The sequence below is a fragment of the Oncorhynchus keta genome, chromosome 3 (genome assembly GCF_023373465.1).
Source record: "Oncorhynchus keta strain PuntledgeMale-10-30-2019 chromosome 3, Oket_V2, whole genome shotgun sequence".
Taxonomy (NCBI): domain Eukaryota; kingdom Metazoa; phylum Chordata; class Actinopteri; order Salmoniformes; family Salmonidae; genus Oncorhynchus; species Oncorhynchus keta.
Genome location: NC_068423.1, coordinates 7,292,684 through 7,309,671, shown reverse-complemented (window position 1 = coordinate 7,309,671; position 16,988 = coordinate 7,292,684). Strand labels below are relative to the sequence as shown.

The 16,988-nt window shown below is 41.9% G+C and overlaps 1 protein-coding gene across 1 annotated transcript in view; it reads left to right on the top strand.

Moving 5' to 3' along the window:
- The first annotated feature begins 6,514 nt into the window (after positions 1-6,514).
- Positions 6,515-16,988, top strand: part of LOC118364619 (potassium voltage-gated channel subfamily H member 4-like) — a 65,968-nt gene continuing 55,494 nt past the window's right edge. The window contains exon 1 of the mRNA XM_035746324.2: positions 6,515-7,135. Coding sequence (XP_035602217.2) covers positions 7,060-7,135 — 76 coding nt within the window. The 5' untranslated portion in view covers positions 6,515-7,059. The remainder of the gene's footprint in view (positions 7,136-16,988) is intronic.

Here is a 16,988-nt window from a genome sequence, read left to right as displayed (position 1 = left end):
TGGACACACCTACTCATTTAAGGGTTGAGCACATGTTGGCTGCTTTTCCTTCACTCTGCGGTCCAACTCATCCCATACCATCCCAATTGGGTTAAGGTCAGGTGATTGTGGAGGCCAGGTCATCTGATGCAGCACTCCATCACTCTCCTTCTTGTTCAAATAGGCTGTGTAAGGTCCTGGAGGTGTGTTTTGGATCATTGTCCTGTTGAAAAACAAATGATAGTCCCACTAAGCACAAACCAGATGGGATGGAGTATTGCTGCAGAATGCTGTGGTATGCATGCTGGTTAAATGTGCCTTGAATTGTAAATATATCAGTGACCCCAGCAATACAGCCACCCACCATCACACCTCCTCCTCCATGCTTCACGGTGGGAACCACACATGCGGAGATCATCCGTTCACCTACTCTGCGTCTCACAAAGACATGGTGGTTGGATCCAAGAATCTCAAATTTGGACTCATCAGCCCAAAGGACAGATTTTCATCGGTCTAATGTTCATTGCTCGTGTTTCTTGGCCCAAGCAAGTCTTTTTTTCTTATTGGTGTTCTTTTAGTAGTGGTTTCTTTGCAGCAATTTGACTTTGGAGGCCTGATTCACGCAGTCTCCTCTGAACAGTTGATGTTGAGATGTGTCTGTTACTTGAACTCTGTGAAGTATGTATTTGGGTTGCAATCTGAGGTGCAGTTAACTCTAATGAACTTATCCTCTGCAGCAGAGGTAACTCTGGGTCTTCCTTTCCTGTGGAGGTCCTCATGAGAGCCAGTTTCATCATAGCTCTTGATGGTTTTTGCGACTGCACTTGAAGGAACTTTAAAAGTTATTGACATGTTCTACATTGACTGACCTTCATGTCTTAAAGTAATGATGGACCGTCGTTTCTCTTTGCTTATTTGAGCTGTTCTTTCCATAATATGTACTTGGTCTTTTATCAAATTGGGCTATATTCTGTATACCCCCCTACCTTGTCACAACACAATGGATTGTCTCAAATTCATTAAGAAGGAAAGAAATTCCACAAATGAACGTTTAACAAGGCACACCTGTTAATTGAAATGCATTCCAGGTGACTACCTCATGAAGCTGGTTGAGAGAATGCCAAGAGCATGCAAAGCTGTGATCAAGGCAAAGGGTGGCTATTTGAAGAATCTCAAATCTCCTCAAATATATTTTGGATTCATTTAACACTTTTTTTGGTTACTACATGATTCCATATGTGTTATTTCATAGTTTTGTTGTCTTCACTATTATTCTACAATGTAGAAAGAAGAAGAAGAAAAAAACTTAAATGAGTAAGTGTTCTAAAACGTTTGACTGGTAGTGTGTACATATTATATATAATTTATGCCTCAATATCGAGATGTGTAACATGCGCAATGACGTGCCAAATTGATCTGAGTGCATTGCTATAGGGTAAGCATTAGAATAATACACCTCAATATTTACAGCCATATCTATATAATAATATAATAATAATAATATATAATATATCTCTCTAGGATCTGATCCTCATCAGTATTGTGTAATAATTATAATGATAAGGTAAGATTTGAATGGAGAAAGCTTATCAGAGCGCAATGCTGCCTTTCTTTCAATCCGATCAGTATTGACACATGCTCCAACGATGCACTTAGCTAACATTCTTTCTGCCTGGTGTTTTGGGAAATGCATGTTACATCTTAGGCCATTGTAGGAAAGATGTATCATTACAACACTCGTAAGCCTAATATCCTTCGTTATAAGGAAACCAGGCCAGGGGCTGTTCAATTAAATTCTCTCACCGGTGGCCGAGAACAGGGTTTCCCAAACTCGGTCCTGGGGCCCACCCTGGGTACACGTTTTGTTTTGCCCTAGTGCTGCACAGCTGGTTCAAATAATCAAAGCTTGATGAGTTGGTTATTTGAATCAGCTGTGTAGTGCTATGGCAAAAACCAAAACGTGCACCCGGGGGTCCCCAGGACCGAGTTTGGGAAACCCTGCCCTAGAGTCTAGAGCAGGGCTGTTCAATGTCAGTCCCGGAAGGCCAAACCACTTATGTTTTTTGTTTCTGCCTGTTAGTTAATTGCACTCACCTGGTGTCTCAGGTCTAAATTAGTCCATTATTAGAAGGAAAGGATGAAAAACAGAAGCGTTTTCACTCCAGGTCAACATTGAACATCCCTTCTCTAGACTCTAGAGGGCACTAGTGCCCATTGTGAGAATGGCGAGTGGAATTGAACAACCCTGGGCCGGTTTCCCGATAACAATGGAACTTGAAAGCTCTGCAATGTATTGGGTTCTGAATGAAGAGTATGTTGTTAATTTTGTTCTCATGCCCTGCATGTCCTCTGTGCTGAAAGTGGGCTAGTATTTTTAGAAACGTCCCAATTTGCCAGAGATTTGACACTGCTCTCAATCTGGTCAGGCTTCTTTCTGTGATTAGACAAACCAAGAGAAAATGACGTGAGCTAAATTTACCTCATCAAGACCTCATCACTCCTACCCTTCCAAGTTGGCGATCTGAAAGTGTCCAAAAATCTTTTCTGAAGCATAAGGGGGAGGGAGAGTACGAAGCGAGAGTCTCATCTTGTTAGCTTTTTTAAAAAATCATAATTTGGTTTTGTTGTTAAAATCCATATCATGTCCATGTGATGGTTGTTCCCTTTTCCTTTTTCATTGGCCAAAACTCTTCATTATGCTCTCTTTTGTCATTTAGCCACTTGGGGGTAAATCACATTTTCACATAGTCATGTATTGACCTCAATGGGATATTACAGTAACTGAAATTTGGCTTCAGTGGAGATTTGCCCTTTGTTATGATTACCGGCGGTGACCTCAGTGAAAGTTAGCTCACCAGCTTGACGGCGTGGCATCTTTTAATTAAAAAAATATACAGCACTGCAATGGCATATTTTTAGATTAGGTCTTTAGATTAGGTTCAAACACCACTACAGTAGGATGTAGGATCGTTGCCTTAGACGGCTTCAAGAAAGCATAAATACGCCAGTGTTTATCACATAGAGTATAAGAATATCAGCCATAGCGGATCAAGATATTCAACCCCTGCTTAACTTTCTAACACGTTTAATCTGATAGCGGCTGCTGGTATAAAATGTGTGTGTGTGTGTGTGCGTGTGTGTGTGTGTGCGTGTGTGCGTGCGTGTGTGTGTGTCTATAGAGCCCTCACATGCCCAGAGGATTCAAACACAGCTCAGCTCACCACATCTGCTCAGATTACTGGGTTATTCAACATGAACAACCGCGGGTAGTTTTACGAATGGTGGCCTGAAAGATTTCTCAATGGCTTATGTAGAGACCACAGGATCCAGTAGGGATGACTCGATGTGTAGGAAGCATGCGTGCTATGATTTATGTAGTAGCAGCTATACAACTGAAAGACCTAGCCACAGCTGAGATCCTAACTGAAACAGACCTATAGGTGAGCCTGGGACCAAAGAGCAACAGCATACAGTTAACTCCACGTTTACCTGAGTTAACCCATCCCCCCTCCTGCTACAGGGCTATAGGAGTAGGGCACTACAGCTCCAGTGTCGTGGAAAGGGAAACTGCATGGGCAATCGTTATAGTCTCACCTCCGGCTCTATTCTACCCCGCTGCGTTAGCCTTTGTGGGTAGGAAGGAACAGATAGGTGTGGGGTGGTGGTGGTGGGGCATCTATAATGGATTGGTCTCTTTATTTGTGACAAGAGGAGATGGATGCACTACAAGGAGGCAGGACAATGAAGCCCCATTAAAAATGGATTACAGCGAATAGCTCGGAGGGGGTTGTTATTTTCCTACTTATCCGAGCTGTATTTATATATCTACAACTAGTACAGTACAGCTGTTTCTCTCTGGATTAGTCCCTCATCGTGCTCTCACGCTCTCTTTCTTTCTTTCCCCACTCATCTCTTTCTCTCTCTCTGTATTTTCTGTCTTTCGCTTTCCGTTCCTGCTGTCTCGTTCCAGCGCGCTGACTTCTTACCACGAGGATGAACACTTCTATCCATCATCACCCTGCCAGCACTGTGCCCTTTCTCTCTCTCTCTGCTCTCTCCAGTCTCTCCCCTTTCTCTCTCCGGTCTCTCCCCATGCCCCTACTGCTCAGCCCATCTGTCTGACATGAGTTAGTGCTGTGCCCTGCGCTTCCAGGCTCCCGTGTCTGTCCGTCTTTGTCTTCCTCGACCAGCCCGGCTCTGAACATGGTGCCACAGAGAAATACTGTAGAGCTGAGGAGGAGGAGGAGCATATTGGGGTGTATTCAAACGGATATTGATTTCCATATGATGCTCAGAGGCTGAGCAACACAGATATGAAGGCAATTTGACCATGACCTTTGCACTAGAGATATGGCTCTCTGTGCAGTAAAGATCCACGATGATCACAGGGAAATAAGTATGTTTTCCCTGTGATGTTCAGAGGCCTAGGGACAGTGGTCTGAAGTTTGGCTAAAAATGTCATAATTAGATGTACGACTTTGGTACAGTAATCAAACATTTGGCTCTAAATGTTGAAGAGTTGGGTCTATCATCTCAGGGAGGAGAGCATATGAAAGAGGACATTCTCAGCTACTGGAAAAAAATACATGTTTGGATATTAAAATAATATATTTATGATCTTGATATTCTTTGTGTACGGGTGAACATAAACGGTGTTCGAATTGAACATAAAGGGTTCATGTAAATTCATTTAACTGTATAAAGCAGTACACACCTGTAAACCAGTGTTTTTTGTCGTTGTGCCTCACAAGATGAAAATGGTAAAGTGTTGGTCCCATGTTTCATGAGCTGAAGTAAAAGGTCCCCAAAATGTTCCATACACACATCCCTTTTAGTGAGCGTTTATCCTTTGCCAAGATGATCCACCTGACAGGTGGCATATCAAGAGGTTGATTAAACAGTGTGATCATTACACAGGTGCACCTTGTGCTGGGGACAATAAAAGCACACTCTAAAATGTGCAGTTTTATCAAACAACACAATGCCACAGATGTCTCAAGTTTTAAGGGAGCATGCAGTTGGCATGCTAACGGCAGGAATGTTCACCAGAGGTATTGCAAGAGAATGTAATGTTCACTTCTCTACCACAAGACGATTTTAGAGAATTTGGCAGTACGTCCAACCAGCCTCACAACCGCAGACCAAGTGTAACCACGCTAGCCCGGGACCTCCACATCCGACTTCTTCACCTGCGGTGTCGTCTGAGACCAGACACCCGGACAGCTGATGGAGGAGGAGTATTTCTGAGGAGTATTTTTGTTTGTAGAAAAAAAACTCATTCTGATTGGCTGGGCCTGGCTCCCCAGTGGGTGGGCCTTTGCCCTCCCAGGCCCACCCATGGCTGTGCACATCCCAGTCATGTGAAATCCATAGATTAGAGCCTAATGGATTTATTTCAATTGACTGATTCCCTTATATGAACTGTAACTCAGTAAAATCATTGAAATTGTTACATGTTGCGTATCTATTTTTGTACAGTATACTTTTCCATTTCCCTTCATTCATATGAGATGCCATAATAACACCCCTAGACTCTAGTTTAATACAACAACAAAAATGATGCTACAGGGAAAAATATCCGTTTTGGTATTCTTTTCAGAATGCATCCTCTTCAGAAGCTATTATACTTTCTAGCGGGAATTCTGTTTGACCAATGAGTCAGAGTGAATTAAGATCTGCGGTTAGGTATGTGCTTAGCTTCAAGTCTTCATTATAAAACATCTCCCGGTTTATCCTTTTAATACCTTTCCAGCGGCTTTCCTTCCGGTAATTTCCTTGGAAGGACAGGGTGGGTGCAAGAGAGAACAGATGAGATTATCATACAAGTGATGATGAGGCATACAAGGAACAGGTATTCTAGGAATGGCATTCTGAACTGCACTCACTGATGATACACTAATAAATTGAGGAACCATGGTTACGGTTAAATAAAGTTTTTTTTTCCGAAAAGCCCCCTCCAAAACGATTTACTTGTTTACGCTGCCTCATAAAAGATGCAATATAATACAGTAATTCCCATAACTGCACTTCGCATATTCATAAAATCTTGAAAGGCATAAAAATGATTTTTTTTCATCGATTCCAAAATGTGTCGAAGAGCAGCCTCTCATCACTATAGGAGAATATAGGAGAATAGTCCAATAAAATATGGTGAAATAGAATACAATAGCCTTTTATTGATCTCCCAGCAGGTAATCTATCTTTCCCCAGGCGTCAGACACGTAGACAACACCTGAGGGTTGATAGAAGAAGTACAGGCTGGAATTGTCCTGTCAACACCCACTCCTAGAGGAGTCCCCACCCCCCTCTTCATCCCCCCCAAACGAGCCCAGGTTTCTATAGAGAATGCCAGCCGTGTGAAACCTAAGAATATCATTGGCTGAGCCACCACAGGAGTGGATGAAAGAGGGAGTGCAGAGAGAAAGAGAGTGTCGGGGGGGGGGGCAGAGTGAGAAGGCTTACGAAGATGTAACTGCTCTGCCTGCCACAGCAACTCGGCAGAACAGAGAGAGAGGGGGGGAACAAGGGAGGGACACACAAAGAAAGAGAGAGGTAGAAAGATGCCTTGCCGTGTTGTGGATTCTCTCTCCCGTGGTAAAACAGAAGCCCCATTGGATTGAACAGGAAGACTTAGGCTACAACTTCTGGACTGGTGCTTGGGAGAGGGCGAGCAGCAGCACCTGGAGAGACGCACCGGAGCAAGTACAGCAGATCTCTTTTGGATCTCGACAACACCTGAACATCCAACTGGATCCCTTTTCTGATCTACCGTTCTACGTACCTTCGCTGCTCACTAAAAGCGCCAGGACCCGGCTGAACTTCTACACTGATTCTGATCACCGACTCCACCCTAAGACCAGAGTGGAGCGACCCAACTGGGACTCTGCGTGGATGGACTCCACCACGGTGGCCTCTTTTAGATGTGCTTCTCTCCCCTTGCTATACTGCCGGACTGGCCCCGCACCCACCTGTGCTCCCTGAGAGGCCTCAGCGGACCCCCCCCCTCCCACCACCACCCTGGTGCCTCTGGGATGGTGTGATCATTGCGGGACCCATCGCTGACCTTAGATCAGGGCCAACATGCCGGTGATGAAGGGCCTCCTGGCCCCCCAGAATACCTTTCTGGACACCATCGCCACCCGCTTCGATGGCACCCGTGAGTACACCCTAATATACCGTAGTATGTCCTAGTATACCATAGTACTGTAGTGTAATGAAACATACCGTAGTGTACTCTAGTACTGTAGCGCTACTGAAAACATACCTGTCCACTTTTGGAAGACAATCATAAGTGACAATAATGATAATAACAATAGATGTTTTGGCATAGTGCTTTTTATTACATGGTGTCTCTCAAAGTGCTTTACTGTGGCTCTGCAAACAAGTTCAAACACAAGCAAGTTGCTGCAACAATCAATGCAAAAATCATAGATTCACAAGTGAATATTTATTCAGTCCAAAACAAAAATGATGCAAACACACCACGTTTTGATCTTGGAGGGCCGAAACAATGTGTATGACGAGTTTCTCTCTCTGTCTTATAAAATACGTTTTGGGATCTTCCATGTGTAATATTTTGAATTTGTTTTTTTTCAAAGCACAGTGTATAAACACGAATGGATGAACTGTTTCGCTGTGCTTCCACTGCCGCCCATATAACCTGTGTAGACCTCTGTGCCTAAATGATGCTTTAAACACCATGTCGCATGGAAGAAAAACATTGTAGGTGTAGTATTGTCACACTTTATTTAAAGTCATCATGTGCTTAGAGTATTCACACCCCTTGACTTTTTCCACATGTTGTTGTGTTACAACCTACATTTTAAATGGATTAAATATACCCCATAAAGTTAAAGTGGAATTATGTTTTTTTGCTACTTTTACAAATTAATTAAAAATGAAAAGCTGAAATGTCTTGAGTCAATAAGTATTCAAACTCTTTTCCATGGCAAACCTAAACACGTTCAGCAGTAAAAATGTGCTTAACAAGTCACATAATAAGTTGCATGGACTCATTCTGTGTGCGAAAAGAGTGTTAAAGATGATTTTTGAATGACTACCCCATCTCTGTACCCCACACATACAATTATCTGTAAGGTCCCTCAGTCGAGTAGTGAATTTCAAACACCGATTCAACCACAAAGACCAGGGAGGTTTTCCAAAGGTTTGCAAAGAAGTGCACCTATTGGTAGATGGGTAAAAAAAAGCAGACATTGAATATCCCTTTGAGCATGGGGAAATTATTAATTACACTTTGGATGGTGTAGCAATCCAGTCACTACAAATATACAGGCATCTTTCCTAATTCAGTTGCTGGAGAGGAAGGAAACCACTCAGGGATTTCTCCATGAATCCTATGGTTACAGATTATAACAGCTGTGATAGGAGATATACAAAGTGTTATGTTTGGGGAAAATCCAATACAACACATTACTGAGTACCACTCTCCACATTTTCAAGCATAGTGGTGGCTGCATCATGTTGTGTTTATGCTTGTAATTGTTAAGGACTGGGGAGTTTTTCAGGATAACAAAATAAATGGAATAGAGTGAAGCACAGCGTCCAGAAAATAGTATCTTTCAAACTAGAGATTTCATGACTAATTGAGGTAAGACAGTAATTCTGCTCATAGATTATGCATGTATGAATTGCACATTGACACATCCAGCCCCCAAAAAAGGAGGTTTAAAAAATACAGTCGTGGCCAAAAGTTTTAAGAATGACACAAATATAAATGTTGACAAAGTCTGCTGCCTCAGTTTGTATGATGGCAATTTGCATATACTCCAGAAAGTTATGAAGAATGATCAGATGAATTGCAATTAATTGCAAAGTCCCTCTTTGCCATGCAAATTAACTGAATCCCGCAAAACATTTCCACTGCATTTCAGCCATGCCATAAAAGCTGACAGCATGTCAGTGATTCTCTCATTAACACAGGTGTGAGTGTTGACGAGGACAGGGCTGGAGATCAGTCTGTCATGCTGATTGAGTTCGAATAACAGACTGGAAGCTTCAAAAGGAGGGTGGTGCTTGGAATCATTGTTCTTCCTCTGTCAATCATGGTTACCTGCAAGGAAACACGTGCCGTCATCGTTGCTTTGCACAAAAAGGGCTTTACAGTCAACACAATCAACCATTTATCAGATCATCAAGAACTTCAAGGAGAGCGGTTCAATTGTTGTGAAGAAGGTTTCAGGGCGCCCAAGAAAGTCCAGCAACCGCCAGGACCGTCTCCTAAAGTTTATTCAGCTGCGGGATTGGGGAACCACCAGTACAGAGCTTGCTCAGGAATGGCAGTAGGCAGGTGTGAGTGCATCTGCACGCACAGTGAGGCGAAGACCTTTGCAGGATGGCCTGGTGTCAAGAAGGGCAGCAAAGAAGCCACTTCTGTCCAGGAAAAACATCAGGGACAGACTGATATTATGCAAAAGGTACAGGGATTGGACTGCTGAGGACTGGGGTAAAGTCATTTTCTCTGATGAATCCCCTTTCCGATTGTTTGGGGCATCTGGAAAAAAGCTTGTCCGGAGAAGACAAGATGAGCGCTACCATCAGTCCTGTGCCATGCCAACAGTAAAGCATCCTGAGACCATTCATGTGTGGGGTTGCTTCTCAGCCAAGAGAGTGGGCTCACTCAAGAACAGAACCATGAATAAAGAATGGTACCAACACATCATCCAAGAGCAACTTCTCCCAAACATCCAGGAACAGTTTTGTGACGAACAATGCCTTTTCCAGCATGATGGAGCACCTTGCCAATAGGCAAAGGTGATAACTAAGTGGCTCAGGGAACAAAACATCGATATTTTAGGCCCATGGCCAGGAAACTCCCCAGACCTTAATCCCATTGAGAACTTGTCGTCAATCTTCAAGAGGCGGGTGGACCAACAAAAACCCACATATTCTGACAAACTCCAAGCATTGATTATTCAAGAATGGGCTGCCATCAGTCAGGAGGTGGCCCAGAAGTTCATTGACAGCATGCCAGGGCGGATTGCAGAGGTCTTGAAAAAAAGGGTTAACACTGCAAATATTGACTCTTTGCATCAACTTCATGTAATTGTCAATAAAAGCCTTTGACACTTATGAAATGCTTGTAATTATACTTCAGTATTCCATAGTAACATTTGACAAAAATATCTAAAGACACTGAGGCAGCAGACTTTGTGAAAATGAATATTTGTGTCATTCTCAAAACTTTTGGCCACGACTGTACTTAGTAGTCTCCAAAGTTCCAGTGCATGTCATTAAATATCTGCTCCGAAATAAGATTAAAAGATGTCTGCAGAAAGAATGGGGTATCAGCTATGACTTGACAGCTTGACCTTGAAAAAAATCTATCTTGGTTATTGAACTACAGTAAGTGAAGTGGATTTACACCTGGTAACGGAATTACATCATAGGTCCCTGATCTGTACTATACAGAAATGCATAATTATGGATATGAATATCACTCTCTTCATGGTGATATAGCCTGAATAGGTACACAAAGGTTGAAATATGCAATATCCTTTGCATGTTTGGGTATTATTCTAATCTACACACTTGTTATTGTTTTAATGAGCTCCACCCCTAAACAAGACCAAATTTGGTTGGACCGGTCCAAATCTGAACCAATCACATCTGTTTCACAAGTTTGTAGAGTACAGTACAGCACAAAACAGTACAGTAGAGTTCAGTACACTAGAGTACAGTAAGGTATAGTTCAGTACATTATACTGTCCTCAACTCTAGTATGCTCTACCGTATTAAACTATATTCTACTGTACAGTGCAGCACAGGACTGTACTGAACAATACTCTACTCAATTTGATTTAACTTTAATTTACTTTACTGTACTCTACTGTGGTCTAATGTACTGCACTGTGCTCTCCAAACTGTGAAGCATAGACGGCTATGATTGGTTAAAATTTGGTACGGTCTGGACTGGACCAAATCTGAAACAATCATCCATGTCTATGTTTGTGAACTAAAACCAGTCCGGACCATGTCAAAAGGTCCGGACCATATCAAAAAACAACGCCTGTGGATGTTGAAATCAAGGCCGGGGGGATCTGACCAAATTTAAACTACTTCTCAATTTCCATGGACATCCAGTGTCGGTCGGTGCTCAGTGGGTAAGGATGCTGGTTACAGTACATGGAAAGAGAAGGGGCTTATGGGTAGGTGTCAGTAAAAGCTGGGAGAGGTGACATTAAATAGAGAGAGAGAGAGGCAGAGGGAGAGAGGGAGGGGTTGTTTTCACACTTGCTTTGACCACCAGATGACAGAATAAGAAAGGAAACAGTTATGAGCTGAACATAGTAGTATGCAAGTGGAAGGGGGGTCTGTAACAGGTGACACAACTGTGGTTTTTGACCACGATAAATTCCCATTGTAGCAGTAATTGCAATTGCAGTAATTCTGTTACTGGTTTTTGGGAAATATCGGGCAATGTTTCTTAAACTTACAGTGCATTTGGAAAGTTTTCAGACCTTTTTCCACGTTTTGTTACGTTACAGCCTTATTCTAAAATTGGTTATATATATTTTTTACCTCATCAATCTACACACAATACCCCATAATGACAAAGCGAAAATAGATTTTTAGACATTTTTGCAAAAAAAAAATATATACAAAAAACAGAAATATCTTATTTACTTAAGCATTCAAACACTCTGCTATGAGACTTGAAATTGGGCTCAGGTGCATCCTGTTAACATTGATCATCCTTGTGCTGTTTCTACAACTTGATTGGAGTGCACCTGTGGTAAATTCAATTGATTGGACATGATTTGGAAAGGCACACACCTGTCTATGTAAGGTCCCACAGTTGACAGTGCATATCAGAGCAAAAACCAAGCCATGCGGTCAAAGGAATTATCCAGGATTGTGTCAAGGAATAGGTCTGGGGAAGGGTACCAAAACATTTCTGCAGCATTGAAGGTCCCCAAGAACACAGTGGTCACAGCATTGAAGGTCCCCAAGCACATGACAGCCTGCTTGGAGTATGCCAAAAGGCAACTATAAAGGCCTCTCAGACCTTGAGAAACAAGATTCTTTGTTCTGATAAAACCAAGATTGAACTCTTTGGTCTGAATGCCAAGCGTCTCAACTGGAGGAAACCTGGCACCATCCCTACTGGGAAGCATGGTGGTGGCAGCATCATGCTGTGGAGAGGTGTTTCAGTGGCAGGGACTGGGAGACTTGTTAGGATCGAGGAAAAGATGAACGGAGCAAAGTACAGAGCAATCATTGATGAAAACCCGTTCTAGAAAACTCAGGATCACCTTCCATCGGGACAACAACTCTAACCACACAGCCCAGAGCTTGAGAGGATCTGCAGAGAAGAATGGGAGAAACTCCCCACATACAGGTGTGCCAAGCTTGTAGCGTCATACTCAAGGCTGTAATCACTGCCAAAGGTGCTTCAACAAAGCACTGAGTAAATGGTCTGAATACTTATATAAATGTGATATTTAAGTTTCTTCTTTTTATAAATGTGCTAATTTTTTAAAAACCGTTTTGCTTTGTCATTATGGGGTATTGTGTGTAGAATAAGGTCGTAACGTAACAAAATGTGGAAAAAGTCAAGTGGTCGGAATACTTTCTAAATGCACTGTACACAAGGCAAATAATTTCTACAAAACACAATATGTGTTGATATTGGGTTGCAGGGGTCTTTACTCCAATATTATTGTGTTTTGATGTATTTCTAAAACCCTTTAAGACTTTTTCTGGTAGATGTTTTCTAAGACCCTCTTTTCATATGTTTGCCTTAAATATGCCCCAAAAATATATTCAAATGGACTCTTAGCTTTCATTTGACACCCAATTCTGCTCCTATGCTCCTATGAACTCCACATGTTGGTGCTCACATGAGTCCTTTTACCTGGAAATGCCCATATATTAATTTGACACATATACTGAACAAAAATATAAACACAACATGTAAAGTGTTGGTCTTATGTTTCATGAGCTGAAATTAAAGATCCCAGATTTTTTTCATTTTTCATTTCATTTTTTTTTCAAAAAGCTTTTCTCTCAACTTTTGTGCACAATTTTGTTAACGTCCCTGTAAGTGAATATTTCACCTTTGCCAAGATAATCCATCCACCTGACAGGTGTGGCATATCGAGATGCTGATTAAACAGCATGATCATTACACAGTGCACCAATAAAATGCCACTCTAAAATGTGCAGTTTTGTCACACTACACAATGCCACAGATGTCTCACGTTTTGAGGGAGAGTGCAATTGGCACGCTGACTGCAGGAATGTCCACCAGAGCGGTTGCCAGATAATTTAATGTTCATTTCTCTACCATAAGCCGCCTCCGACTTTGTTTTAGAGAATTTGGCAGTATGTCCACGTGTAACCACGCCAGCCCAGGACCGCCACATCCAGCTTCTTTGCCTGTGAGATCGTCTGAGACCAGCCACCCGGACAGCTGATGAAACTGATTATTTCTGTCTGTATTAAAACCCTTTGTGGGGAAAAACTGATTCTGATTTGCTGGGCCTGGCTCCCCAGTGGGTGGGCTTGGCTCCCAAGGGCAGCGCCCCTGCCCAGTCATGTGAAATCCATGGATTAGGGCCTGATGTGAAAAGGGCCTGATTTGACTGATTTCCTTATATGAACTGTAACTCAGTAAAATCGTTGAAATTGTTGCATGTTGCATTTAGAATTTTGTTCTTTATATTTTATTTGGGTTAAGAGAGCTTTCTGTTTGTCTGAAGAGGCTTAGAAATATATTTTCCTTTTACTACTTTGTGCTTGCCTTGATGATAGATGCAATAAGCCAGTAAATATTAAATGAATTATTATGTTACCATAAATAAGCTTGATCGTCGGACTTGACAAACACTCTTCCCAGGCAGTTGCAACATCTCAGTGGAGCTGTATACTGTAACAGTTCTTGTGCTCTGAGCTGCTATGCCACACAGTGTAATTTCTGCATGGGCTGTCTTCCTTGTTTTGTACCTAGTGGAGAGACTCCAGGGACAGGGAGGCTGTGTCTCATTGTAAACTAATACCAAGGGGACAGGAGTGTTGCTGCTTGTTGTCGATTCATCCCATCTTCCCCCAGTCACCCTTTGTAACACTGAACTGTTGTGGTGCCTGACAACGCCTCTGTTCTACATACTGTATCAGAGGGACGGTATATAACTGGAAACTTTTTGTTTACCAGTAAACTACCCGAATTTTGGATTTTATTATTTTATCATGAGACATCTAGTGGCCATTTTGGGTACTACAGATTATCACAGGTGACTGTAATTATCTTTGACTTTATGTTCTAAATATAAATAAAATAATAAAATATGATTATTTTAAAATAACAAATGTAACGAAAATGCTGAAAAACAAAATCCTATACATAAACCATCAACTTAGTGAATAGCATTGGTATAATATATGAGGATTTCAGCATGAAATACTGTATTCTTTTATATTCATTTTTTTTTACTATGTCATTATGTCTTTGTTGTTTTGGTGCCAAATTGGTGGCAGTTGTGAAAAAACACAATAGTTCGAAGAGTTGCAGAGTTAATTGAAAATAATGCCATTGTTGATTAGATGCTTTTTTCATTAATTAGGCTATTTTCTCATTCATTAATTAGGCTATCAACTAGAAACTATATGAACAATATGGACACAGATATATATATATAAAAATCATACTATATATGAATACATGTTTAAAAAGTTATTCAAGTGAGGTGGTAGGTAGCCTAGTGGTTAGAGTGTTGGACTAGTAACCGGAAGGTTACAAGATTGAATCCCTGAGCTGACAAGGTAAAACTCTATCATTCTACCCCAGAGCAAGGCACTGTTCCTAGACTGTCATTGAAAATAAGAATTGACTTAAATAAAAAATGAATTGCCAAAGTTACCACAGATTACCTGTTAAATACAAAAATGACCCAAGATTCGGGTACCATTGGAAAATGACTGATAACCCTAATCAGACCATTGACTACAAATAAGTTGGAGCTTTAATATTTCTAAAATAATTCATGGTGAGATGAATGTAATTGTAGTACGAGAGAGTTGATGTTAATGTGTGTAATTGGCATAGTTGTTAAATAGAAGGACATAATTGTATTTTTCTCAGCAGTGAGTCAACCACTATAATGAAGGCTCAGAAGCTGTCTTCTGAGCATGGAGCACAAATCCAATAACGTTGATTAGGGATTGTGATTGTGAGCCTTGGATAATGAAACAGTATATTGTAAATACTTAATTGACAGGAAGAAAATGTCTTAACCCATTAATATGATCATTTCATGATGATTACATATCTTCTGTTATTTTCATTACAATCTGGGACGAGCCCCCAAGTCCCCACCCCCCAAAAAACGTTGACCGAGCACATGAACAATTGATGCAAAAGCAGCCTTGCATTGGAGAGGTTGTAAAATCAACCCAAGGAAGAAGTTACCACAGTAAATACACGTGTTCGTTATCTTATCAAATATTAGGTGTGTCCACATTTACCATTTTCAAGCTTCCTTCCCCTCTCGAATGAATGACATAAATGTATGATAGAATTATCTCTATTCATTGAAGGGAACAAGTCCCGTGACGGAGCCCTATATTCCACAAGCAATGTAGGTGGATGAGTAGTCTAAAGTAAGAAGGCTGATGTCTCTGGAGACGCCCTAAGCTTTGATTGATGGTTCTATTGCCTGTCCGCTACTGTATTACAACTGGAAGTGACTGGAAGGAGATACCAGATGCTCTATGTCATTTATTTCAAGTTCAGATGAAGCCGTAACACTAAAGGTTATCATAAAAGCACTGTACTCCTTTCCTTCGCTTTCATTTTCTTATCTTGTAGCTTTGATGTGCGATTCCTGTCCAGTCGTGAATACGCTTATGATGTCTATCTCCAAACGACAGTATCAGCGTGTTAGGCTGCCTGGAGCAGGGGAGGCCCTCACTTCCTCTCTATGCTCCAAAGGGTCAAGGCATGAACCTCAAAGCCACTTCCAGAGGGGCCAAACAAACACACAAGCCAAACTTTCTTCATTCCCAACCACAACACAGAGGGCAACTGAGTTCATTTCTCAATGCCTTTTTGGTATTTAGAATACATTTTTATGAGTGAGTCACTTGTTCACATGATCCAGATTGTCTGTATAGTTCAGAATTTGTGTAGGCCTGTTGCAATACCCTCACTGTAAAAGTTGTTCATTTTTGTTGTTGTCAGAGATGGCTTTTAATTTCTTCCTTTGAGTGGTCTTCCCTTAGAATTTTGTTTGCTTCATTATGGGCAGAAGCACAATAAAATAGATGAGTAGGCTACCGCAGGCAATCGATGTTGGAAGCGCTTGCCACCGGACGCCAGAGCTTTCAAAGGCTCCGCGAACTGCTACTTGACAGAAACCCTCTGGGTGGCACAGTGCCCACGGCTGAAAGTGTCTGCGTATCTGCAGCTGTGAGTGTGTATTTCAATATGTGGGTGTGTGTATATGTTTGTGTGTGTTTATTTGTTCATGTGTGTATTTCCACAGTGTCAACTCTCCAGTCTGACCTCCCCAGTAGCTTTAGGCAGGGAGGCAGCAGTCACCCTGTGGGTAGCATGGTTATGGGGCAGCTGTGAGCTGAGATAAGAGCTTGGTTCATTTCTCCCCGCACACTTTTCCTTGAAAGGCGGTAGGCAGATAAACCAAGAGGGGACAAGGCGAGCGGCGTCAGTAGATTGAACCAGGTGGCGTCATTGTTAACTGGGTGATGAATGGGGTCTGAGGGCCAGCACTAAGGGTTGAATAGAAGAGCTGCCTATGACAGCTAGTGGACAGTTGAAGTGATTGGGTTAGCTACTTCTGTCTCTTTCTGTGTGTGTGTGTGTGTGTGTGTGTGTGTGTGTGTGTGTGTGTGTGTGTGTGTGTGTGCGTGCGTGCGTGCGTGCGTGCGTGCGTGCGTGCGTGCGTGTGTCTTTGAAGCTGAGGAATGGGATAATAGATACACACACCATCCTCTGTGGCTTTCTGCTTTAAGGATGAAGAATGTGTTGTAAT